Here is a 27,566-nt window from a genome sequence, read left to right as displayed (position 1 = left end):
TCAAGCTCTAAGATCTCCCTAAGCTGCAGTAACAGATTTGGGCAGTGACCTCAGCCTGACCTCCACACTCAGTTTCAACTTCTAGTCTTGTACTTGTCTAAGAGGCTGGAGTCCAACATGCATGTCACGCATGGGTCTGTGTGTCCCTGTAAGATGAACGTGCACAGGGGTGTGTGCCCACCATTCAAGTGTTCCTAGGAGGAAGGAGGCTGTGCAAGGATGATGCGTGGTCTGGGCAGGGGTTATAATCTATCCCACAGTAAGCAGCGTTCTGCTGCTCTGCCCCAGGCCTGTGCTGGGACCAGGTGTCTTTCCGGACTGGCTTACCTCGTGGTCCGCAGCGAGGCGGGACGGAGCCGGGTGGGGTCCGGGTGCCAGGGACTTCTTGGCCATCGGGGTCCACGCACCAGCAGAAGCCAGTGCTGCCGTGACACTGCAGTGGCAGGAAGTGGCCCTGCTCATCGCACTGCGGGATGTGGAGCTGGGCAACAGGATGAGTGCGCTGGGCCTGGGCATCGCGCTGCTGGCGCTCACAGGGTCTCAGTCCAGAGGTGGGGTCTTCCGGGACCAGAGCAGAGGAGATACAAAGGAGGAGTAAAAGGCATTGCAACCCATCCACTTTTACCAGCCAGCCTCAAAGTCTCCTGAGGGTTTCTTTTTTTCTATAACTGGAAGACAGGATAAGATGGGAAAAATAGCAAGGCGCTGGAATTTTGGAGTCCTGGGTTCTTAGTTTAGCTCTGCCACTATCTACCTAATTTCTCCCTAATTCCCGCAGTTTGCCCTGTAAGTCCTGGCTGATGATACAGTGAAACAGGCCTCTCCCGTCAGCCCTCAGGGTCCTATTGCTATTTGGGTAAAATGAAGAGCAACCCATGACTTCTGTCCAAACATCCCAAGAGACTCCAGAGAAAACAATTAAAACTGCGTTCATCCCCTGAGGTCCAGAGCTGAAGTCTGAGAAACTCCAGGTCAAGGGCAGTTGCTAGACTGCACTGTGTTGGCCAAGTTCGACTAGAACAGTCACCATGGGGGCTCACTCCCTGCTCACTACTGCATGTGCCTCCTGGTCGGTCAGCTCGATCTCAAGGCTTCATCTAAATTGTGCACTTATCAAAGCAAAGCAGATCACCAGGAGAGTTAACCAGAACTGCTACCAGGTAGGACCATGGATGGGTCATACGTCGGGCCTCCCAGAATGCTAATAACCAGTGAACTATCAGTAAACTAGGCATCCAGAAATAAGGCAGGAAAAAATCCAGAGCCTGGAAAATCCACCAACTCAGGCCTCAGACCCGGGTAAGTCAAGAGTGGGCTGAGGTGCTGTAGAAAAACAGCATTGAAGGATCTGGGAGTTTTCTGTGCCTGATCTGGCCCCCCAGACCTTACCAGGTGTGCACTGAAATCCATCCCCAGTATATCCGGGTTGGCAACGGCAGGAGAAGGAGCCAGGAGTGTTGGAGCAGGTGGCCGAGGGGTGACATCTGTTTTCCAAGCATTCGTCAACATCTGCAGTGGTCAGGGAGGGAGGGAGGGAGGGAAGGAAGGGCACAACTTCACTGCACACAATCTATACCACCACGTGGCTTTAGTGCGCGCGGATCAACCACGAGGGCTCCACTTCAGAAGACCCTGGGCGTGAGCAGAAACACGTCCGCACCTTAAAGACAAGCTTAACAGTCCAAAGTCGAGGGACACGTTCAGTGTAGAAATCAAACATATACTTCACAGAGCAATATATCCTGGCACCTTTCATCTACAGTGAATTCCAGGAAGTTTTTACCTTTGAACTAGGTCCATAAACCATCCATTCCCTTCCATTGTATTCCATATAATAAATATACGTAACAATAGGTTTTTGTTTTTCCTTTCCTTATTGGCACCATCTCCCTTTAGCACTGATTTACAGATGCAAAGAACCCCTTGAGGCTCCAAATACTTCTTCAACTAAGTAAGAAGCCCATTCAGTCTTACATAGTCAGAGAGTCCTACTACCTAGAATGCCCAATTAATCAGAAATTTTCTTTACTTTCCACCTTTAGAAGAAATAGAAAAGTATCAGAAAAATATTATCAGAGATTTTGAAACAACACACAGAAAAGAAAATCTAAATTTGTCTGGCTTATCAGTACAAACAATTCAGGTCCCAACATTCTCCATATGGTACCGTGAGGATTAATTCTCACATTTCTCAAAACTGCAACATCCTGAAACTTCAAACAAAGGCTGACTTACATTCCTTTTATTTACTGAAATCAGCACAGGCTGACAATAGCAAGACACCACCCCCGCTCCACCCTGCTGCCAAAAAATAAAGAAAGAAAAGTCTGAAAATATAACTGTCGAAACCAATGGCCAGTGGTAGAGATAAGCCATCTTCAGAGACAGGAAGTCTTCCTGAGTAAAAGAAGGACAAAGGGTGTAGATCTGATCAACGCTCAACTGAAAATAAAACAGAGTAGTCGCATCTATGTTTTTAAAACGTGTGAACAGGGAAAAATGCGGGACGGGGTGATCGGTGTAAAACCTAGAGAAGAGGAGTCCCAGAAGGAGAGAACTGCATCAATTCTGTACAGCTCGTGCACAGACACACTGCACCCTGGAAGCCAGAGACTTCCAGCCCTGAATGTGACGTCAGTCAGACGTGGCTCCTCGCCCAGCCTCCGGGACCCAGGTGAAATCTCTTCTAGGGCGACCAGTGCCACCCTTGCTGTGACCATGCTTTCACTGAGCCACCTTCCCATGACTAAGGGCCTTTCCCAGGTACCAGTAAGTGGATGTGCTGGATACACAACACAGGCGTTCTGTTCAGGGGAGAGGAATCTCTGACATCGTAATTAGCAATGTAATCACTTATACTGCTTATCCTCAGGCTCAGGGAGTTTACTGCACGTAAATTAGTTTACTCTGAAGTCCAAAACCGCTGAATGCCCGACACAACCAAGTTCAATGCCACCCAGAGAGGCTCTGCCTAGATGAGCAGTGGGCCTGTCTAGTCACCTTCCTTTCACTGACAAAGGCTGGAAAGTGGTTATAAATTCATTTGCAAGGTTAGAATCAAACAAGGTTTGCTGGTTAGCTCCTCAGTTAACCGAAAATAAACCAAATAAAAATAATTACAACAACAAAAAGCTTATCTCCAATCCAATCATCATGGATTCTATAGTGTCCTATTTAATTACCGTTGAGGTTGGCCCTCTGTCTCTTCAGTAGGACAACTCAAATGCCCAGTTGGATGAAGCTGGTGCCCATCCAGATCCTTGGGACTGGAAGATGCTATAAAACCAAAGCTGTAAAAATTAACATCGAGCCAAATGCAGGAATTTAAAGCTATTCATAATGCATATGCTAGAAGTACTTCTCATGGTAACAGGAACCCCAGGCAATGGCAGGAAGCAGGAATTCCTGAGATACAGGGCCTATTTCTAGAAACCACGGATCAGTTGCTTGTGATTATTTTTGAACTAAGAGAAAGAGGACTCCCCCAGAGGTACCGAGTTATGTTCTTAAAGACTATGGCCTAGGGATTCTGACCAGACCGGAAAGAGCAGCCATCCTCCCACAGATACCAAAGTCAAGGGGAGACAATAACTGATGAACGACCAACAGGGAGAAGGTCTCTGAAGAGACTGAAAGCATCACAAGTGAACAACAGCTGTCCCCCAAAGCTGGAGAAGTTGAAGACTCCCTGAAGCACAGTGCCCAACACCCTCTTTGGAGAACCTTGCACCGTGACAGGAAACTGGAGCCTCGCCAGCTACTCCGGGGCCTGGGTACGGAGCAGGTTACACCCCTCCTTAGGAGCGCCAATCCTGAGGTGTGTGGGGGGGAAACCCGAGCTTTCGTGTAAAGGAGAAGTCTTCCCAATTTCACAGGCGGTCAGGTGTCGAGAGAAAGCGCAGAGAGACTTTCGACCCCTTGGCAAGGGAGGAGCTTCCTGTTACACCACTGGGGACGGGGGGCTACTTAACCATCACTGTTGGGGTCTTCAAGGACTGGTAGAACACTGAGGTCAATGCAGCGAGGTTCAGGCAGAGTAGAGCCCCTTACCAGTCAGATAACGCAAGATGGCTTGTTCTCAGCGTAATTCTCCATTCTGTCCTCTACCAAGCTGCTAAGAAAACCTGTTTGGAAGCTGTATTAAAAATTCTCTATTTTGAGTTCATGCTTTGGTGCTTCAACATTCTTCTCCCTGCCTTACTTCTGAGCCCACACCCAAAAGCAGCTGAAATTCCTTCAAAACAAACCCAACCCCTGGACTCGAGCTTCCCCCTCTCTACCTCCCCTGCTTTGCTTTTGAACCACCCAGTGAAATTTCCTGGCGCCAACTCAAATCGACCCGCCTCCAGACCCCAACAAAGGCTTCGACCCATGAGTTCTTGTTTCCCACCTACTCGGTCAAGAACCCTGCTGCTGGCTGTGCCCTTTGCATCCTGTGTGGCATGCAGTGACCCGCTCTCTGGGACCTGTGAGTATAATCAGCTTCTTCTCTGCTTCTGCTGTGGCCACGCCAACTTTACTATACCTTACCCGCATCGACATGCTTCCAGTAGAAACCATGAGAGAGGACAGTGTAAGTACCTCTCCTCACAGCCCTTCTCTGGGTAATGGGCCATGTGTAACCCAGTACCTCAACTCACACGTGAGGAAAGGTCCCAGCTCAAAACACTCTGCTTTTCCACCCGGCAGGATCATCAAGACCTACAGGGACACACATGCCTGAGAAATATCCAGCTCACACCAATGCAGGGCTGAAATCAATCCCCACTGAGGGAAGCTGGAAAGATTTCATTCTAGTTGCACAGAAGTAATTCCTCTTAGTGACTCAGACTAGGCGGAGAACCCAAAGCCAAGGGCAGCCTCCCCGGGGAACCTGGTTTTTAACAAACTGGCTGGAGAAAAACCCACACACCCTTTTAATGCTAGTTTGACGGAGTGAAAACAAATGTGTGTTTCAAGTGTGCACACCTTCCACAAAATAGAGGCTTCATCTCTATTTTTCTCTTCTTTCTCTATCGCTATGGTCAGTGGGACACATGTACACTGTGACATGCCTTTAAAAATGCACACACACCCACACAAGTTTATATACTTATCCTGCAAGCCTCCTTCATGATTAGCCCAGCCTGATTCATGCACAGCACAGGTATTTAGGAAAATGACTATTCATTCTCTACTACCCCACAGTCTGGAAGCTTGGACGGCAACCACAGGGTAACTATGGCAGGCAGCCTCTCAGATGGTCCCCAAAGATCCCTTCCTCCTGCTATTCAGTGACTTATGTAACCCCCTTCCTTTGAGTAACTTGCTTCCAACCAAGACACTAAAGCAGTACTGAGGGGATGTCATTTTTGTGATCACTGCCAACCTGCTGGCAGACCCCCTGCTGAAGGCTTTGATGAAGGAAGCTACTTTGTAGGAGAGGTCCGCGTGGCAAGAAGCTGAAGGTCACCTCCTGGCAACAGCCAGCGGGGACCCGAGGCTCTCAGTCCGATAGTCCTTGGGGAACTGAATCCTGCCAATAACCACGTGAGGCTCTTTCCCCACCTGGGCCTTCAGGTGAGGCCCCAGGTCTGGCAGAGACCCCCTGACTAGACCCTATAGAGCATAATAATGTGTATTGTTTTAAGCTGCTATGTTTTGGGGGGAATTGGTTATGCTGCAGTAGATCACTAATACACTGGGGAAGCAATGGATGGGCTTGGCCTATTTTTAAGTTTGTGGGTTCCAGAGAGAATCTCAAAAATAGAGAACCAGAGATAAAACAGGGACAACTGAACATGGCAGAAATCAGCAAGAAGACAACAATAACAAAGAATGACAACCCTATAAAACTCCCAGCATGGAAAAGTAGCTAATGTCAGGATCCTAATATGACCCCAAAGTGTAACCCAAGTCCTACAGGACAGGCAGAAGTTAAAAGAAGGGAGAGAGAATGATTCTAGAAGGGGTTAGGACAAGAAGCAGCTCACCTACATTAACATTCTGATTTTAACAGTCATCACGTCTAAGCTGCAATAATCTCAACTTCTTTGTTTTAAACCAAAGACCTAAGGAATGAAATACTTTCAAAACACCATCTCTGCTGGCCTGAGCAGCCAGATGTTTAAACATGAAATTCTACTGACCAGATTTTTTCCTTTGTGCATTCTCGTTTCTGAGAGCCAGTAGTGTGTTAAATCGAAATGAAGGATGAGTCCCACGCGGTGGAAAGAGCAGTATTTCCACTGCGGGGCTTAGCAGAAACATGAGAAGTTTATGTGCGTCACCTGACACCCCTCCCTCCAGACCTAGAGGGTACCTCTGTCTGTACAGAGTATCTATTACACATGGAGCTCTCTGGCCGGTCAACTGGGACAAGCATCTGTGACTTACAAATCTACCTCATCCTAACTTGAAATGCACCTGAGCTCTGTCTAAACCTGGGGGTGGGACTTCCCTGGTGGCTCAGTGGTTAAGAATCCGCCTGCCAATGCAAGGGACACGGGTTTGATCCCTGGTCCGGGAAGATCCCACATGCCATGAAGCAACTAAGCCCATGTGCCACAACTACTGAGCCTGTGCTCTAGAGCCCGTGAGCCACAACTACTGAGCTTGTGTGCCACAGCTACTGAAGCCTGCGTGCCTAGAGCCCGTGCTCCGCAACGAGAAGCCACCACAATGAGAAGCCCGCGCACCGCAACGAAGAGTAGCCCCCGCTCGCCACAACTACAGAAAGCCCGTGTGCAGCAACGAAGACCCAACGCAACCAAAAATAAATAAAATTGATTCTTTAAAAAATAATAATAAATAAATAAACCTGAGGGTGTTTTTAGGGAGAAAAAAAAAAAACTCAGGGTTGAACTGAGCCACAGCTTTGGGTCATTTCAATATAAACTATGTTTTCAAAAGTAAACCATACAGCTAAGCTTCTGTACAGCAGAAGTGGAAACATTAAAGAGCCAGGTTCAGACAATCCCGAAAAACCCCACATCTGGAAAGGAGTAGAGGGGCTGCGCTGCCCTGACATGTCTATTCTGTCAGTAATGTATGGCTTCAGGCTGCTGGTCCACTCAGCCTGTCCTGCTGAAACCAAAGGGAAAAGGAAGGAGGAGGAGAATCAAACATCTAGCAAGGAGGTCAGGGTCAAGCTATTCGATCAGTTAAGAAGCTCCCAGGAGTTACAAGGCTGTTCTTAGCAAATCAGCTCAGTGGGCCCAGGTATACGGGGACAGAGGCAAGAAGCAATTTGATGAGAGAGGGAAAGCCTGCATTTTAGGTTTATATTCCTAAAATCAACCCTTTTCCCACCATCCTCTCATTCCCAGTGTCTCATTTAACCATTATTCGTGTGCATTACTGACAGATGTTTCGAAGATCTTTAGTGATTATGTGGATTTACTGAATGATCTCTATATTACGGTACTACTAATCCCAGTTTCATGAACATTTATAATCAGTGTTATGCCTAGTTTTTCAGTAACAACCTCATACATTTCTAAGTTAAATTTGAACAGTTAGTCCTGCTTTCTGGTTTAGTGATTTTGTAAAGTTCAGTATGAAGTCTTAAAGACAGTTAGATTTCTGGGAGAAAAGCTTTGAGTACTTAGGTATGCATTAATATCCTTTTATATCTGTGGATTTATTTCTTCTTCTCTCTCTCTCCCTCTCCCCTTCCAGAGAGAGAGAAGAAAGGGAATAAATTACACAGAAAGAGCTGTATGTATGTTTAGAGATAGCTTAAATTACCACTTCACGCAGGGGAATAGCAACTCAAAATTAGGCAGGACTGGAAGTGCTGAATTAAGCCATTAGCCAGAGAGATTGAAGGATGGAGACTTCCTCCCAGGAGGATATATGCCTTTCCCCACATCCCTCCTGGCTACACTAGCTCCAGGGAACAGAAGGCTACAAGCTGGCAGGGTCTCCCCACTGCTCCAGGCACGGCTCTTCCAAGGACCACCATACATGCTCAACAATCTGGTCCCAGGGCAATCACCCTCGGCCTCTCTTTCTGACTCAAAGGACACCTTTTCTTTCTCTTTCGGCAGTTCCACAGCGGTGTGAGTCAAAGGAAGGGAGAGGCTTCTGAGAGGCCCTGGGGATGTGCATCCAAAGCAACGTTCAGGGTCGCTGAGGCCGCCCACAGTTACTCACCGTTGCACTGGTGCCCGTCGCCGGCGTAACCAGGCAGGCAGGCGCAGCTGAACGAGCTGCCTCCGTGGTGAATGCACTGGGCCTGGCTGGCGGGAGCACAGTTGTGACGGCCATCCTCACAGGGATTGGGAGGTGGGGCGATCACTGAAAAGAGAAGAAGGCAAGGATGTCCAAGAGCCCAGGCCTGCGAATGGGTGAACCCTGCACACCAACAGCATCGGGACATCTGGGGGCTTATAAGGAATGCAGGTTCTCAGGCCCCAGAGCAGAGCCAGTGAATCAGAATAGGAATTTTAACAAGATCCCTAGATGGTTTGTATGCATATTAAAATTTGAGAAGTGCTGGTCATGGTTTGTGGCTATAACACTAGGCATGAAGATCAGTCATTAAAAACTGTCCTTGATTAAAGTTTATAACTCCCCAGAGCACTGCTGCTTTGCATGCCTGCATATATACGTACGTATGTACGTATGTACACACACACACACACACACACACACAGTCTCTGTGATCACTACTTTTTCATCTCACTGGATTAAAAAGTGGGTTGTCTCTAATATCATCTAGCTCTAACAGTGGGATGAATTTGGAATTCTAGTTCTTTTGGATCCACTCTTTGGTCAAGGATTTTTCTGGAATTCTAAAAAGGCTATATTTATTACAGACGGAGCTCTTTGACCAGTCAAGTGAGACAGGCCTCTTTGAATTACAAATCCATTTCATTCTAATTTGAGAAACATTTGACCTCTATCTAGACCTGTTGGTGTTAGAGAAGTTCATAGTCTTGTTACATGATTGGGCCAAACACCAAGATACACAGCAGTCCCTACAGAGGTGAACATTCTTCCATAACTTACACCAAAAATATCTATTTAGAGAAAAACAACAACACAACAACAACAAAAACACCCAAACAAAAACAAAACCCCAACAAACAGGGCGGAACTGAGCCATAGCTTTGGGTTATTTCACTGTAAATTGTCTGTTTTCTAAAAAACCATCCAACAGAACTTCTGTATAACAGAAGTGGAAACAGTAATGAGTCCAAGAGCAAGGTTCAGCATGATTTTGGCTAAAAAGAGGCACAGTTTTGGCACTCACAGACGCAGGTGTGCCGGTCGTCTGCAAACTCATAACCACTCCGGCACTCACACCTGTAGCTTCCCAGCAAGTTGACACACACAGAGTTGGGGCCACAGCGATGGAAGCCAGTTGCACATTCATTTACATCTAAGAAGGAATAAGAACAGAAAAAGCTGCTTAAACCAAAGTCCCCACAGGTGGAAGGTCTGCAAACTCAATGTTCGCTCACCCCTAAGAGGTTTCAATGGGACCAACAGTTGGTAGACTCAACAGGGGTTGAAATGTAGGCCAAGCACCAGATGTGGATACATGTTGCAGATCGTCATAAACATTTATTTCAAGTCATTCCAGTATGAGCCCCAGGGAGATATGTTTTGAACAAATATTCTGAGAATTCTTTAAACATTTAAACAATTCTGAACATTTAGAAGAGAAACACACAAAGTAACGATTTTTCTTTTAAAATGTAAAGACATTTCCACTACTGCTTTTGAGATACAGTAAGTGAAAGAAATAGGTGAATGTCTGAAATCTGAAGGTAACCAGAAAATGCACTCTTTAATGAATGTAAAAAATACTTGATTCCGTCTTAAAATGACAACATTTGAGAATGTAAAATATCCAGGCATTACAATAGCCATTTTCAGAGTCCCAGCCAGAAATACCCGCCTCCCAACTACCCTCTTAAACCTAACCAGAATCTGCTTAGTTTTTAAATAGCTGTATTTAGATGAATAGCTGCTAAACTCATTGATCCATGGAGACGACAAAGCAGACACTTGTCTTCTACGGACATAATGTTGGAGGACTCCATGAGGGAACACAGAGCATACGGCTCTTACCCACGCAACTCCGTCCATCTCCCTGGTACCCAGATGCACACTCGCAGGTGTAGTCTACACCTGTCGCCGGATGGCACTGAGCCGTGGTAGCGCATGTGTGACTCCCGTCATAGCAAGGATTCACTGGGGTGGGATCTGAGTCCCCTGCATGGGTAGAGAGAAAATAAAAAACAAAAGCACAATCTGGCTGTCATAAAGAGAACGGCACAGAAGAAAGAAGATCGGCAAGTCCTTGGAACTGGCTGTGGACCTGTCTGTCTGGGGCCCGCCTGGCGACCTTACTAAATTATTAATATCCAAAGCGAGGGCGGATCATCTGCGTCGCAGTTTTCGATTCCAGAATGGCTTCCCCTTGCCCACTCTGCAGACAACTAACCTTTTCTTGTTTACAGCAGGTTTGTGTCAGGGAATTAAAATATCCAACACATGGCATCCTTTTATTTAAAAGTGCTTTCATTCTATCTTCTCAGGATAATTCTCTGAGGCAGGCTGTCATTCCTTTTATTGGTAATTTTACCGATAAGGAAAATAAGCGAGAGACATTAGAAAAATTGCCCAAGCTCACAATGCCAGGAAGTGGTACATCAAGGACTTATACCCAAAATTTCTGCCTCCTAATTGCGCAGTCTCTCACTAAGTGCACTATTCCATGGGTCAAAATTCAATTAATGAGAAAATCTTGCTTTTTAAAAAAAAATTTATAAGACCAAATAAATAGGAATGGCTTTCACAGTATTTACTCTTTAGGATTAACCTTGCCATGACTCCGTCCATCCACTGGGTAGTGATGACTGTTAACATCTGAAATCTTCCCTAAAGATCTTTACTTCTAGATCGAGTGTAACAGTAATGTGTATTAAGCACTTATGTGCCTAGCACTGTTCTAAACCCATACATATACCATTCCATTAAATACTCATGTCTATAACGTGAGGAAGGTATCGTCATCATCTTCATTTTACCGCAGCACAGAGAGGTCAAGTAACCTGCCCAAGGTCACACAGCCAGAAGAGGTGGATGCATCAAAAAGCTGGGCAGTCTGGCTGCAGAGCCCACCCATGCTTTCCATCATTTTGCTACAACTACCACCAAAGGAACTTCATAAAGTCATCTAATCAAAGCCAAGAGCACAGAGATGGTGGCGCTGGAGACAGCCCCAGTTGCCCAGACTGGATGAATCCGTTAACTTTGGGCACTTCCATTTACTTCTCCGATTCCTCAGGTGTAAAATGAGAATAAAAATAATGCTTATATCCGCTAGAACTGCTGAAGAAAATAAAGAAAACCCAACTCAATGTATGTGAAAGGAAACTCCACCACAGGCCAGCCCACACAGCCCCCAGTGACTGCGTTCCTTCTTCCTCACCAGCCGGGCAGAGTCCATTCTCGCTTGAAGTTTTAGCTTCGTCTCAGTCCTGAGAATTAATTCTGACCTTAGATTCAAAAGATTGCATGAGCCCCACCCAAACCTCCCAGGCTCTACCTCAAGCCATCCCTGCTCCTAATGGGGCTCCATCTAAGTCATGATAACTAGACTCTGTCCCCGGGTTTCTGTCTCGACAGCCAGCTTGGTGCACGAGGCTACCTTGCCCTCCACAGCGGTCTCACTGCCCTAGAAACCAGCAGCTTGGCATCCCTAGACTTTGGCAGTACCACCTCCTCCTGGACTCCCTTTGCTTTCACTCTAGCTCACACACGTCTCCCCACCCCCTGACCTCACGTGGGTGGGCCTCACCCACATAATTCCCAGTCTAGATCCAAGTGCTTGCTTCTGTCGCCTACCTCACAGATGGACTTCCTTCTAGTCCTCAGGATGCCTGGCCACTTCCCCAGTGCTAGCCCACCGCCCACGTTACGACTCTTCCAGTTTCCTCTATGGGTCTGCTGTGAATGGGGATGCCTTGGCCGAGTCCCTGATGGGACGCCTTCACTTTCTGGTAAACTCCCATCATCGCTTTATAAGAAACACCATGTGTGGTCCCGCGGCGGAATATTCTCCTATCATTGATTCCCACATTATGGCCTGAAAATAAGGAGGGCCATGGGTTTACCCTCAGTTCACCTCAGTGACATTGGCTGGAGTAACGGAATCTTTGCAAGTAAACAGGACCAACAGTGGCTCTAGCATTTTTAAACCTGAGGAGCTGAAGTACGCCAGCAGAGGCCTCGCTCCCCAAATCACACAGACATCCATGGACGTCCCTCATCCCTCCCCGCTGGTTCTCTTGCCAGACGGGCCGGGAGCACAGCACTGGGGTTGACTTGATCGTATTGCCCAAGGTCCTGAGTCAGTCCCCTGAGTGTTGCAGTTGAGAAAGACAGGGTTGCATCCTCACTGAAGGCCCCACGTGAGACAAGAACCTGATTGCCCCCCATTATTCTCTCTCCATTTTAGGAGAAGGTTTTGTACCAATTCCTGACGTACCCAGTCAAAGGAAGAAGTGAGCTTTGAAATGTTTTCGTTTACAAACACTAGTGGCTTAGCCCTCACGTTCAGTACTTTGCAGTATCAAAACTTCACCGTGGCACACTCCAGCAGAGATTAGTGAGTATACGTAAAGTCAGGAGTTTACCACCCGGTGAGGCATTAAAAGAAAAAACATGCAGCACAAAAGTTGATTGGCAAACTTGGACAGGACACACTAGCGTACCTGAAATTGAGGAGAAAGTGTGCATAATTACATCATGCTGACTTAAAACAGACTTCACTGACAGCACGGCCACATCATTTGCTGAGCCCAGAGCAAAACGAAAATGTGGGACTCTTTGTTCAAAAATTATTAAGTTTCAAGATGGTGACAGCACAGCTTTAAACCAAGTGTCAACCCTTTCTGAGCCTGAGGCCCTGTGCTCAGAATTTGGTTTCCAAACGCACTATATTCAAAACCCATTTCTAAAAATGTTTGGTTATCCATTCTCTATGGCTAGTTAGCTTTTCTCCTATTTAGTAAATAAAGAAGAGCTGTATCCTTCTTAAGACATTTTCTATTTCACCCTTACCCTCCTGAACAGCTTGACTTTCTGACAGAGGATCTGGAACTAATTTACTCATTTAATCAAGAGGGGAAGAGTGGTTTTCCTTAAAGGAACAGTCTGTTCAGCTTCAATGCATGGCCCTTTGCCCAAAGGCTCCTCAGCTGGAGAGCTGAGCGGGAGAGCAAAGGCAGGAAGCGTTCCTGGATCCTGCCCTGTGAACCCACCAATACCAGCCAAGCCGCACGGGAAGCTCAAACTCTCGGGGAGGGCAGGGGGCTGACTGGAGGGTTGTGGAGGTTCTGGACACTCCTTCTAGAACCCGGGACGCTGAACCCGGAGCTCCCACGTCAGGTGGGGCAGCTGTGTTGTTTCGCGCGCATGACAGCCAGATAAACGCTCCCTCCAGAAAAAGGCAAAGGCTCTTGAGACGATACTGCCACGCACTGTGAGGGGAAAGAAAAAAAAGGTGGTGTTTTGTTTTCCTTTTAATAAATTTTCTTCTTTCTTCCCCATTTTTCTCCTATTCGGGTAGAATGAACAGTATTGCTGTTTTCTGTAGGGGTGGATGAGCAGGGTTAAAACCCAAAGGGTAAATCCCCACGTTCCTTCTTTTAAAGTTTGGTCTATATTACGAGGCAGTCGCGGGGTCTGTGGAGTCGACATGGAGCCGCGGTGCCGTGAGGGGGAAACAGTGGGCTCTGGAGCTGGCGTTGGGTTCGAGTCCCAGCTCAACACTTCTAGCTGTGACCAGGCAGATGACTTCATGTCTACACCGAAGTCTCTGTAAAATGAGTAATAATTCCCTTACTGGGTAGGGCTGTGGTGGGGATTAAATGAGTTAATTCACACAAGGTACTTAGAACAGTGCTTGGCATCAGGAAGACTGTCCTTTGCTACTACTAGCACTACTACTTATTATTATTATTATTTGACCTGGGTAGAAGGGAAAAATCATGCAACTCTAAAGGCAAATTAGCAACTTGGTACCTGCCAGTTTGCTGGCTTTCTGACCCTTTGCTACTTCTCCCTTTGGCTGTGTCTCTAGGAAAGATACACCCAGAGATCTGTCTTTTCCTTACATGATTCCAGAGTCTGAATGAGACCTTGAGGGCTGGGAGGCTCTCCTGATCTTCTTACAGATCAGACACCTACACCCAGCAAAGGGCTGAACTGGACATTCAAAGGTGAAGGTCATTTTCCCCTGGTGTTTTTGTTGAAATCTCTCCTTGAGATCTTTTCCTTCCTTCTGAGGTCCGTGTTCCTGTAAAGTCAGCTGACATTTTTATACTATTAATTCACTACCGTATAACCCCTTCTTCAGACACTCAATGGCTGCACCCCCCAACCCAGTTTCTTAAAACCAAACCAACAAACCACACCAACAAGCTCAGGATTCCCGTTTCAAATCACCTCTACATCCTAGGGAGGACCCTGTCCTCTTACCTTAATCTCCTGTTATCATACTGCTGAAGTGACTGCTGCTGCACATCGAGCCCAAGGAGGCTTAAGGGGCCCTCAGCTCCAGCGGTGAAGCACAGACTCTCCAGTTACAGACTCGCCTCTCTGAGGTATGGATTCTGGGCTCAGCAGTATCAATACGGAACTGAACAAGGGAAACATTCTTTCTCCTCATGTGCCTCTTCTAGGGGAAGACTGCCTACTGGTTTTGAGAATTAAAATGCTCCCTTGATCTGACAAGGTCATTTCACATCTGTAGAGTTCCCTGACTTCCCAGGCTCATCCTCTGGCTTGCCTAGAACATTTTTTAAAAATTAGCATACTTTAGTTTTTTAAAACAGGTTTAGGTTTACCAAAAAATTGAGCAGAAAGTACAGTTTCCATGGCTACCTCCTACCAATTTGCACAGTTTCCCCTGTTATTAATATCGTGTATTAGTGTGGTACATTTGTTATAACTGATAAACCAATATTGATATATTGTTATTAACTAAAATCCATAGTTTACATTGGCATACACTCTTTGTGTGGTCCAGTTCTATAGGTTTTGACAAATGTATAATGATGTGTATCCACCACTATAGGATCATACAGAATAGTTTCACTGCCCTAAAAATCCCCTGTGCTCCACCTATTCATCCCTCTCTCCCTCCCCCCGAGCCCCTGGCAACCACTGATCTACTTACTGTCTCTACAGTTTTACCTTTTCTAGAAAGTCTAGAATCACACAGTACAAAGCCTTTTCAGACTGGCTTCTTTCACTTAATAATACGCACTTAAAGTTCCTCATGTCCTGTAGTTCCTTGATAGATCTAGAACATTTGTATCCAGAGCTTCAGTGGCCATGGCTCACGGGCCTAGCCACTCCACGGCACGTGGGATCTTCCCGGACCAGGGCACGAACCCGTGTCCCCTGCATCGGCAGGCGGACTCTCAACCACTGCGCCACCACCAGGGAAGCCCGTATCCAGATTTTTCATCAAGCTTCACAGGTGAGGCTAATGATGATTGAAGTATAAGAACCACTGTTTTTTTCCCCACAACTGTTTTTTCAAATTGATACAGTTCACATACCATGTAATTCACCCATCTAAAGTACACATTCCATGCAAATGGAAATGAAAAAACTGAAGAAACATCAAGTGCGCAATTAGTTTTTAATATAGTCACAGAGTTGTGTAACCATCAACCACAATTAATTTTAGAACATTTTAATTTTAATCCCCCCCCCAAAAGAAACCTTGTACCTTTTAGCAATCAACTCCCTATCCCACTATTATGCCTCCAACCTAGGCAACCACTAATCTACTTTCTGCCTCCGTAGATTTGCCTATCTGGATATTTCGCGTAAGTAGAATCATGTAATATGTTATCCTTCATGACTCATTACCTTCACTTAGCATAATGCTTTCAAAGCTCATCCATTTTGTACCATGTAACAGTGCTTCATTCCTTTTTATGTTTTATGTTTACGTCTCCATGGCGTATCCTCTCCACATAGGTTTTCAAGATGCAGCGTCACCCATTATAGAAGAACTACTACACTTTCATGATCATACATTAATAATCATATTTTTAATCAGCTCCTTGGTCCTCTATATTATTTTACTCATATTAGCAACTAAACTAACACATACAAGTACAATAGATGCACGAGAAGTAGAAACCATCTGGACAATCTTACCAGCCATTATCCTAATTCTAACTGCCCTGCCATCATTACAAATGCTTTACATGCTGGACTACATAACACTTCCCTTACCGTAAAGACTATAGAACACGAATGATACTGAAGCTATGATATACAGACTATGAAGAATTAAATTTTGACTCCTATATAATTCCAACATCAGACCTAAAAACAGGAGAATTACGACTAGTAGAAGTAGACAACGGAGTAGTTTTACCTACAGAAATAACAAGCTGAATACTAACCTCCTCAGAAGACATTTTACACTCACGAGCTGTGCCTTTACTAGGCGTAAAAACAGAGGCAATTCCAGGATGCCTAAACCAAACAACTCTCATATCACCACGACCAGGTCTATATTACAGACAATGCTCAGAAATCTGTGGATCAAATCATAGCTTTATACCCATCGTCCTTGAACTAGTACCACTAAAATACTTTGAAAAATGATCCTCATCAATATTATAAATTCCTTAAGAAGCTAAATAGCATTCACCTTTTTAAGTTAAAGACTGGGAGTTAAAACTCCCTTTCATGATATGCCACAATTCAACACTTCAACATGATTTATTACTATTCTATTAATAATTCTAGTCCTATTTATTGCATTCCAACTAAAAATTTCAAAATATACTTATTATTCAAATCCAGCGTTGATGTCTACCAAAGTACAAAAACAATCTACCCCTTGAGAAACAAAATGAATGAAAATCTATTTGCCTCTTTCATTGCCCCAACAATAATAGGACTTCCTATTGTTATCTTAATCATTATATTCCCAGGCATTTTATTCCTAACATCTAATCAACTAATTAACCATTGTATAATTTCAATTCAACAATGATTAGTTCAACTCACATTGAAACAAATAATAGCTATTCACAATCACAAAGGACAGACCTGAGCACTAATACTTAACATCACTTATTTATTCGATCAACAAATCTATTAGGACTATTACCACATTCATTTATACCTACTACACAACTCTCAATAATATTAATAGCAATTTATAATATTAGGAATATAATAATAATAATATTAGGAACAGCAGTTTCTCTATGGGCAGGAACTGTAGTTACAGGCTTTCATCACAAAACAAAAGCGTGCTTAGCTCACTTTCTACCACAAGGAACTCTGGTTCCTCTTATTCCTATGCTAGCAGTCATCAAAACTATTAGCTTATTCATTCAACCAACAGCTTTAGCCATACTATTAACAGCTAACATCAGAGCAGGACCCCTATTGATTCATTTAATTGGAAGAGTGACTCTAGCATTGCTGAGTATTAGCACCACCACAGCTCTCATTACATTTCCTATCCTTGTCTTACTTACTATCCTCAAATTCACCATTGCAATAATTCTAGTTTATGCATTTAGCTTACTAGCAAATCTTTACCTACATGACAATACATAATGTCCCACCAAACTCATGCATATCACATAGTAAATCCCAGTCCCTGACCCCTTACAGGAGCTCTCTCAGCCCTTCTAACAACAGCAGACCTAATTACATGATTTCACTTCAACATTATTATTAGCACTAGGCCTACTAACTAATACCTTATCAATAGATCAGTGATGACAAGACATCATCTGAAAAAGTACTTTTCAAGGCCATCATACACCAAGTGTTCAAAAAGGACTTTGATATGGAATAATCCTATTTATTATTTCAGAAGTCCTTTTTTTTTTTTTTTTTTTACCAGTTTCTTTTTGAGCCTTCTACCACTCATGCCTTGCCCCTACACCTGAACTAGGGGGATGCTGACCACCAACAGGCATCCGTCCTCTAAATCCATCAGAAGTACTACTTCTTAATACCTCTGTATTATTAGCCTCTGGGGTATCCACTATCTGACCTCACCACAGCCTCATAGAAGGAAACTGAAAACACATACTCCAAGGTCTTCTTAACACAGTCGCCCTAGGCATTTATTTTACATTTCTACAGGCCTCAGAACATTACGAAACATCCTTTACAATTTCAGATGGGGTATACAGGTCAACTTTCTTCATAGCTACAGGATTCCACAGACTGCGTGTAACTATTGGCTCTTCCTTATCGTCTGCTTCTTACATCAATTAAAATATCACTTCACGAGGCTTCCCTGGTGGCGCAGTGGTTGAGAGTCCGCCTGCCGATGCAGGGGACACGGGTTCGTGACCCGGTCCGGGAAGGTCCCACATGCCGCAGAGCGGCTGGGCCCGTGAGCCATGGCCGCTGAGCCTGCGTGTCCGGAGCCTGTGCTCTGCAACGCGAGAGGCCCCAACAGTGAGAGGCCCGTGTACCGCAAAAACAAACAAACAAACAAAAAAACACATCACTTCACATCTAACCACCATTTCGGCTTCAAAGCCACTGCCTGATATTGACATTCTGTAGATGGAGTATGACGATTCCTTTACGTACCCATTTATTGATGAGGATCTTATTGTTTTAGTATTAAATAGTACAATTGACTTACAATCAATTGGCTTCAGTAGAATCCGAAAAAGAATAACTCTAATATTGACATTAATTACAAACATAGCACTAGCCTCACTACTTGTATTTATCACATTCTGACTTCCCCAATTAAATATTTACACAGAAGAAACAAGTCCTTATGAGTGCAGATTTGACCTTATAGGATCAGCACGTCTACATTTTTCCATACAATTTTTCCTGGTAGCCATTATATTCTCCTTTTTGACTTAGAAATTGCTCTTTTACCCCCTACCCTGAGCATCTCAGACAAATAATCTAAAAACAATACTCATTATAGCTTTATTCCTAATTTTATTACTAGCAATCAGCCTAGACTAATGAAGGAACCCAAAAAGGACTAGAATGAACTGAATATGGTAATTAAACGAAATGATTTCAACTCATTAGATTATGATTAAGTTCATAATTACCAAGTGCTTTTAGTGTATATAATTATTATAACATTTACAGTATGTCTTATAGAATTATTAATATTATAATTAATTATAATAGAATTATTATAGAATTATAATAGAATTATAATAGAATAGAATTATTATAGAATTATAATAGAATTATTAATATTATAATTAAATATTATAATTAATATCTCACCTACTATCTTCACTATCATGCCTTGAAGGCATAATATTATCACTATTCATTATAGCAACGCTGGTAATCCTAAATACACATTTTGCCCTAGCCAGCATAATACCAATTGTTCTGCTAGTGTTCTCAGCTCGAGAAGCCGTACCCGGACTATCCCTACTAGTAATAGTATCAAACACATATGGCACTGATTATGTACAAAATCTTAATCTCCTCCAATGTTAAAAGTTATTATTCCTACAATTATACTAATACTACTAACATAATTATCAAAGAACAACATAATCTGAATTAATACCACAGTCCCTAGCTTATTAGTCTCATAGCCTTTTTCTTCTTAATCAATTTAAGGACAATAGCCTCAACTTTTCACTAATTCTTTTTCCCCAGCTCATTAGCACCATTATTAATTTTAACAACATGACTCTTACCATAATTAACAGCCAGCCAATTTCACCTACCTCAAAGAATCATTAACTCGAAAAAAATTATATATTACCATGCTAATTACATGACAAATATTCCTAATTATAAAATTCACTGCCACAGAATTAATCTTATTTTATATTTTATTTGAAGCAGTACTAGTTCCAACACTTAGTATCATTACCCGATGGGGTAATCAAACAGAATGTCTTAACACAGGACTTTATTTCTTATTTTATACACTAGTAGGATCACTTCCACTCTTAGTAGCACTAATACATATTCAAAATGTCACAGGCTCACTAAATTTTCTAATACTTCAATATCGAACACAGGCAATAGCCAACTCCTGATCCAACATTTTCATATGACTAGCATGTATGATAGTCTCTCTAGTAAAAATACTCAACGGCCTTCACCTTTGATTACCTGAAGCACATGTAGAAGCCCCCATTGCAGGATCCATAGTCCTCGCAGCTGTACTACTAAAACTCAGAGGCTACGGTATATTGAGAATTACAACCATACTAAACCCACTAATAAATTTCACAACATACACTTTTCTCATACTCTCCTTATGAGGAATAATCATAACTAGTTCAATTTGTTTATGCCAAACAGATCTAAAATCACCTAGAGCGTATTCTTCCGACAGTCACATAGCACTTGTTACTGTAGTCATTCTTATCCAAACACCTTGAAGTTATATCGGGGCCACTGCTCTAATAATTGCCCACGGCCTCACATCATCCATATTATTCTGCCTAGCAAATTCAAATTACAAACGAATTTACAGCAGAACAATAATTGTAGCCCGAGGTCTACAAACATTCCTCCCAATACCAGCATGATGACTACTAGCAAGCTTAACGAACCTAGCTCTAGCCCCTAACTATCAATCTAATTGGAGGACTCTTTGTAGTAGTAACATCCTTTCCATGATCAAATATCACCATTATCCTCATAGGAATTAACATAGTAATTACCACCTTATACTCACTATACATATTAATCATAACAAAATGAGGCAAATATACCCACCATCATTCACATGAGAAAATGCTCTCATAACCCCTTCACATTTTATATCTCTTACTCCTATCGTTAAACCCCAAAATCATTTTAGGGCCCTTGTACTATAAATATAGTTTCAAAAAAACACTAGATTGTGCATCTCGTAACAGAAGACTAAATATTTTTATTTACTGAAAAAGTATGCAAAAATTGCTAATTCATGCTTCCATATCTAACAGTATGACTTTTTCAAACTTTTAAAGGATAGCTATCCGTTGGTCTTAGGAACCAAAACATTGGTGCAACTCCAAATAAAAGTAATAAACTTATTTACCTCTTTCACACTAGTTATACTATTTATACTAACGATACCAATTATAATAACAAACACCAACATCTACAAAATAACACATATCCATCCTTTGTAAAAAAAAAAACCACTATCTCATATGCTTTTATCACCAGCTTAATTCCAACAATAATATTCATTCATACAGGTCAAGAGATAATTATCTTCAACTGACACTGAATTACTATCCAAACCCTTAAATTACCACTTAGCTTCAAAACAGACTATTTCTCAATATTTGTGCCAGTAGCATTATTTGTCACATGATCTGTTATGGAATTTTCAATGTGATACATGCACTCAGATGCTCACATTAATCAATTCTTTAAATACTCCTTTTTCTTATCACAATACTAATTCTTATCACTGTTAACAATCTTTTACAACTTTTCATTGGGTGAGAAGGAGTCGGAATTGTATCTTTTCTACTTATCAGGTGATGATATGGACAAGCAGATGCAAATACAGCCGCTCTCTAAGCAATTTTATATAATCGCATTGGAGACATTGGACTTATTATATCAACAGCAGGATTTCTATTTAATTTAAACTCATGAGACATACAACAAATCTTTATACTTAACCAAAATCACTCAAACCTACCTCTAATAGGACTTGTGTTGGCTGCAGCTGGAAAATCCACCCAATTTGGCCTCCAGCCATTCCCTCAGCAATAGAAGGCCCTCCTCCCGTTTCAGCTCTATTCACTCAAGCACGAGAGTTATAGCAGGTATTTTCCTACTTATCTGCTTTTACCCTTTAACAGAATAAATGTACCCAAACAATAACATTATGTCTGGATAAACATAATTACATTATTTACAGCAATATGTGCTCTCACCCAAAATGACATCAAAAAAATTGTTGCCTTCTCTACTTCAAGCCAATTAGGCCTTATAATAGTAACAATCGGTATTAACCAACCTTATCTAGCATTTCTCCATGTTTGCACACATGCCTTTTTCAAGGCCATCCTGTTTATATGCTCTGGCTCCATTATTCATAGCCTACATGATGAACAAGACATTCGAAAGATAGGAGGTTTATTTAAAGCAATACCTTTTACCACAGCGGCCCTCATTATTGGAAGTCTCTCACTGACAGGAATACCGTTCCTCACAGGTTTCTACTCTAAAGAACTAATTATCGACACTGCTAACACGTTGTACACCAACGCCTGAGCCCAGCAAATAACTCTCGTCACCACATCCCTTACAGCTGTCTATGGCACTCGCATTATTTTCTTCGCACCATTAGGACAATCTCGCTTTTCTACTTTTTATTTTAATGAAAATAACCCACTGCTAATCAATTCTGTTAAACGTTTATTAGCTGTAAGTATCTTTGCTGGATTCATTACCAGCAAAATTCCCCCAATGACAATGAAAATAACCCACTGCTAATCAATTCTGTTAAACGTTTATTAGCTGTATCTTTGCTGGATTCATTACCTCCAGCAAAATTCCCCCAATGACAATCTCACAAATAACAATACCTGATTACCTGACGCTAACTGCCTTTGCTGTGCCCATCCTAGGTTTTATTCTGGCATTTGAAATCAGCCCCACTACACAAAACTTAAAATTTAAATATCCCTCAAATTTCTTCAAATTTTCCAACCTCTTAGGCATTTCCCATTATACACCGCTTCCCACCATACTTAAATTTATCAACGAGTCAAAAATCAGCATCATGTCTCCTAGATTTAATCTGACTAGAAAGCATCTTACCCAAAACGACTTCCCTTATTCAAATAAAATTTTCTATACTAGTGTCAGACCAAAAAGGGCTAATCAAACTATATTTTCTTTCATTCCTCATTACCCTTGTCCTAAGCATAATTCTATTTAATTACCATGAGTAACCTCTATAATAACCACAACACCAATAAGTAATGATCAACCAGTAACAATTACCAATTAAGAACCATAGCTATACAACACTGCAATTCCTATAGGCTCTTCACAAAAAAACCCAAAATCACCTGTATCATAAATTACCCAGAGTCCCCTAGTCCATTAAATTTAAATACAATCTCCACTTCCTCATCCTTTAAAACAAAGAATACTATTGAAAATTCTATCATCGACTTCGAAGTGAAGATGGCGTCGGGCAGTGGGACAAAAAACTTGGACTTTTGCCGAAAGTGGGACAAAGATGAATATGAGAAGCTCGCCGAGAAGAGGCTCACGGAAGAGAGAGAAAAGAAGGATGGAAAACCAGTGCAGCCAGTCAAGCGAGAGCTTCTTTGGCATAGGGACTACAAGGTGGACCTGGAATCCAAACTTGGGAAGACAATCGTCATTACCAAGACCACCCCACAGTCTGAGATGGGAGGATACTATTGCAATGTCTGTGACTGTGTGGTGAAAGACTCCATCAACTTCCTGGATCACATTAATGGAAAGAAACATCAGCGAAACCTGGGCATGTCTATGCGTGTGGAACGTTCCACTTTGGATCAGGTGAAGAAACGTTTTGAAGTCAACAAGAAGAAGATGGAAGAGAAGCAGAAGGATTATGATTTTGAGGAAAGGATGAAGGAACTCAGAGAAGAGGAGGAAAAGGCTAAAGCCTACAAGAAAGAGAAACAGAAGGAGAAGAAAAGGAGGGCTGAGGAGGACTTGACATTTGAGGAGGATGATGAGATGGCAGCTGTGATGGGCTTCTCTGGCTTTGGTTCCACCAAGAAGAGTTACTGAGGCTTTTTATGCTTGGCTTTTTGCCAGGCCTAACTTTGTGTGTGTGGGCGTCATCTTTTGGGAGGTACTGGGGAAAGTCCTTAAGAGTGGCAGTGGGGAGGGCTAGAGGGTGGGTGTTTGTGGTTTCCCTCTACCTTGGGAGAGAGCACAGGATGCAAAGGAATGTGCTGTGGCATGTTCCTTCAGCCTCAGTATTTCACTGGAGACAGAGGACGTCTGATCATCTGAGTTCCCAATAAAGAAAAACCACCTCTTCTGAGGCTGCTTTCCGGAAACTCCCCTTGCATCTTTCCCTCTTCATCTGTCCATCTCATCTGAGCATCCTACATTTACCCTGTGTTCTGCCTTTGTTTTAATTTTTACTCTTGCTTAGCCTACAGCAGAAGGGTTCTCTGGGTCCCCAGTTTCCAGTTGATAGCATATCCTTGCCTGGCCCCTCCTTTTGCCATTCTCCCCCAGTCCCGCCCCGTGGTTCTCCGGCCACCTGTGCATGCATGTGTACTTCTGCCTGGGTCATTGGTATGTGCGGGTGCGTGTGCATGAAACTGTCACATAGAGGGAGCCTAAGCTAGAGCCTCAGGAGCATTGCTGCCTTGGGGCCTGGTGTTCTCAGCTTCCTCAGAGCATGTAACAGGAAATTAAATGGGATGAGTGTTTGGTGTGGTTTTTGTCTGGTGAGTTTTTTAACCTTTGTTCTTCATATGTAAACTGTTCAGCTTTTCCTATTTGTTTCATTTTATTGAGGATTACTCTGTTTTTGTCTTCCTTGTAAGCAGGCTCTTGGAAGAACCTGTTTGATGCAAAAAAGAAAAAGGAGAAAACCTCATATGGGAGCCCTTGGGTCTCAGAGGCTGTTCAACATGTATAATAAATAGCATTGACTGGGCCTATTTCAAAAAAAAAAAAAAAAAAAACTTTATCATCAACCCTGAAAGAAATATACCTAGAACAGTCTTATTAGAGACTCAAACTTCAGGATACTTCTCAGTGGCTATAGCTGTCATATAACCAAATACTACTAATATTCCCCCTAAATAAGTAAAAAGTACTATTAAACCCCCAAGTGAACCACCAAAATTCAACACAATCCCACACCCAACACCACCACCTACAATCAATTCAAGTCCATCATAAATAGGTGAAGGTTTTGAAGAAAAGCCCACAAAACTAATTACAAAAATAGTACCTAAAATAAATACAATGTATATTATCCTTATTCTTACATGGAATCTAACCATGGCCAATGAAATGAAAAATCATCATTTTAATTCAACTATAAGAACACTAATGACCAACATCCGAAAATCACACCCATTAATAAAAATTATTAACAACGCAATTATTGACCTCCCAGCTCCATCGAACATTTCATCATGTTGAAATTTTGGTTCCCTTCTGGGCATTTTGTTTAGTTCTACAAATCTTGACAGGTTTATTCCTAGCAATACATTATACATCAGACACAATAACTACTTTTTCGTAAGTAACACGTCTGCCGAGATGTAAACTATGGATGAATTATCCGATATCTACATGCAAATTATTTGCTTATTTATTCATGTAGGACAAGGCTTATATTACGGATCCTATACCTTTTTAGAAACATGAAGCATTGGAATCATTATTTACAGTCATAGCTACAGCATTCACAGGCTATGTCTTACCCTGAGGACAAATATCATTCTGAGGGGCAACAGTTATTACTAATCTCCTTTCAGCAATTCCATATATTGGCACAAGCCCTGTCGAATGAATCTCAGGTGGATTTTCAGTAGATAAAGCAACTCTTACACGATTCTTCGCCTTCCATTTTATTCTCCCATTTATCATTGCAGCACTAGCAGCTGTCCACTTACTATTCCTTCACAAAACAGGATCTAATAACCCCACTGGAATCTCAACTGATATAGACAAAATCCCATTTCACCCCTACTGTACAATCAAAGATATCCTAGATGCCTTACTGCTAATTCTAATACTAATAATATTAGTGCTATTTTCACCCGACTTACCAGGAACTCAGACAACAACACCCCAGCAGACCTTCTCAACACACCACCTCATATCAAGCCAGAGTGATAATTTTCTATTTGCATATGCAATTCTACGATCAATTCCTAATAAATTAGGAGTAATGGCCTTAATCTTTTCAATCTTAATTCTAGCATTTATCCCAATGCTTCACACATCCAAACAACGAAGCATAACATTTCGACCTCTCAGTCAATGCGTATTTTGAGTACTAGTAGCAGACCTATTAACACTAACATGAATTGGAGGACAACCCACAGAGCACCGCTTCATTATTATCGGAAAACTAGCATCCATTCTATATTTCTTTTTAATTCTAGTACTAATGCCAGTAACTAGCATCACTGAAAATAATCTCCTAAAATGAAGAGTCTTTGTAGTATCAATATATCTATTACCCTGGTCTTGTAAACCAGAGAAGGAGAATAACACATCTCCCTAAGACTCAAGGAAGAAGCTCCAGCTCCACCATCAGCACCCAAAGCTGAAATTCTATTTAAACTATTCCCTGAAGATTTGTTATGGGACATTTACAAGATTACTAAGTACAATCTTAGTATTAAAATAACCTCTTTTTACCATAAATTCCATGTACTTCATGCATAATGTGTATTACATTAATAAGTACATATCATACATAATACATGATATGTATAATCGTACATTATTTACCCCATGCTTATAAGCATGTACATTACATAGTACATATTATTGATTGTACACAGTACATTAAGTCAAACCAATTCTAGTCAACATACATATCATACCCACTAGATCACGAGCTCAATCAGCAAAGCTGCGTGAAACTATCAACCCCACTTAGCAGGTGTCCCTCTTCTTCCTCTGGGCCCATAACTTGTGAGGGTTTCCATTAATGAACTTTATCAGACATCTGGTTCTTCAGAACCATCTCACCTAAAAATCACCCACTCTTTCCTCTTAAATAAGACATCTCGATGGACTAATGACTAATCAGCCCATGCTTACACATAACTATGGTTTTATGCATTTGGTATTTTTTAATTTTTATAGGGATGCTGGGACTCAGCTATGGCCACGTGAGGTCTTAACACAGTCAAATAAACTGTAGCTGGACTTTAATTGAATATTATTTACCAACATCATCAACCATAAGGTGTTATTCAGTCAATGGCTACAGGACATAAGGAAATTACACACACATACATATACATACACATACACGTTGAACAGGTAAATAACCTGTTTAACAAGCCCTCCTTAGGCCCCACTAAATCCCATATTCTACATGCCCATAATGCCCTGACAAACCCCCCAAACAAGGCAAAAACATATAAATACATAGAATTTAGTTAATTTATCCAACAAACATAAACAATGCTCAAAATAGGATATACCTAGAAAATAAACCCTGATCGTACCAATGAATTACTTAGATATCTACCATTTATATAGACAGGCATCTCCCTAGATCTATGGACCATTTTTATCAAAATTTTAATACTAAATCTAGCATAAATCATACAACTATATACATGTTATTTCACAATATAAACACAACTTGTTAATGTAGCTTAAGCCCTAAAGCAAGACACTAAAAGTGCCTAGATGAATTTATCAACTCCATAAACACCGAGGTTTGGTCCCAGCCTTTCTATTAGTTTTTTTTTTTTTTTGCGGTACGCGGGCCTCTCACTGTTGTGGCCTCTCCCTTTGCGGAGCACAGGCTCCAGACGCGCAGGCTCAGCGGACATGGCTCACAGGCCCAGCTGCTCCGCGGCATGTGGGATCTTCCC

At 42.4% G+C, this 27,566-nt stretch overlaps 1 protein-coding gene and 1 pseudogene across 5 annotated transcripts in view; one reads left to right on the top strand and one right to left on the bottom strand.

The window, feature by feature from the left end:
• Nucleotides 1–27,566, bottom strand: part of NID2 (nidogen 2) — a 79,375-nt gene that overhangs the window by 11,085 nt on the left and 40,724 nt on the right. For 3 of the 5 annotated variants that reach the window (XR_012329979.1, XM_033851148.2, XM_073800464.1), the window contains exons 9-13: nt 10,063–10,206; nt 9,239–9,367; nt 8,137–8,280; nt 1,390–1,509; nt 328–558 (exon numbers count right to left, since the gene is read on the bottom strand). Coding sequence is in view for 4 of the 5 variants with exons in the window: in XM_033851148.2 (XP_033707039.1) it covers nt 328–558; nt 1,390–1,509; nt 8,137–8,280; nt 9,239–9,367; nt 10,063–10,206 (768 nt within the window). In the remaining variant the exon portion in view is untranslated. The remainder of the gene's footprint in view (nt 1–327; nt 559–1,389; nt 1,510–8,136; nt 8,281–9,238; nt 9,368–10,062; nt 10,207–27,566) is intronic. The other 2 variants (XM_073800463.1, XM_033851149.2) reach the window with 2 other exon arrangements.
• Nucleotides 23,148–24,646, top strand: LOC117311051 (zinc finger matrin-type protein 2 pseudogene; annotated as a pseudogene).

The sequence above is a fragment of the Tursiops truncatus genome, chromosome 2 (genome assembly GCF_011762595.2).
Source record: "Tursiops truncatus isolate mTurTru1 chromosome 2, mTurTru1.mat.Y, whole genome shotgun sequence".
NCBI lineage: Eukaryota > Metazoa > Chordata > Mammalia > Artiodactyla > Delphinidae > Tursiops > Tursiops truncatus.
This window is presented reverse-complemented; position numbering and strand designations above follow the sequence as displayed.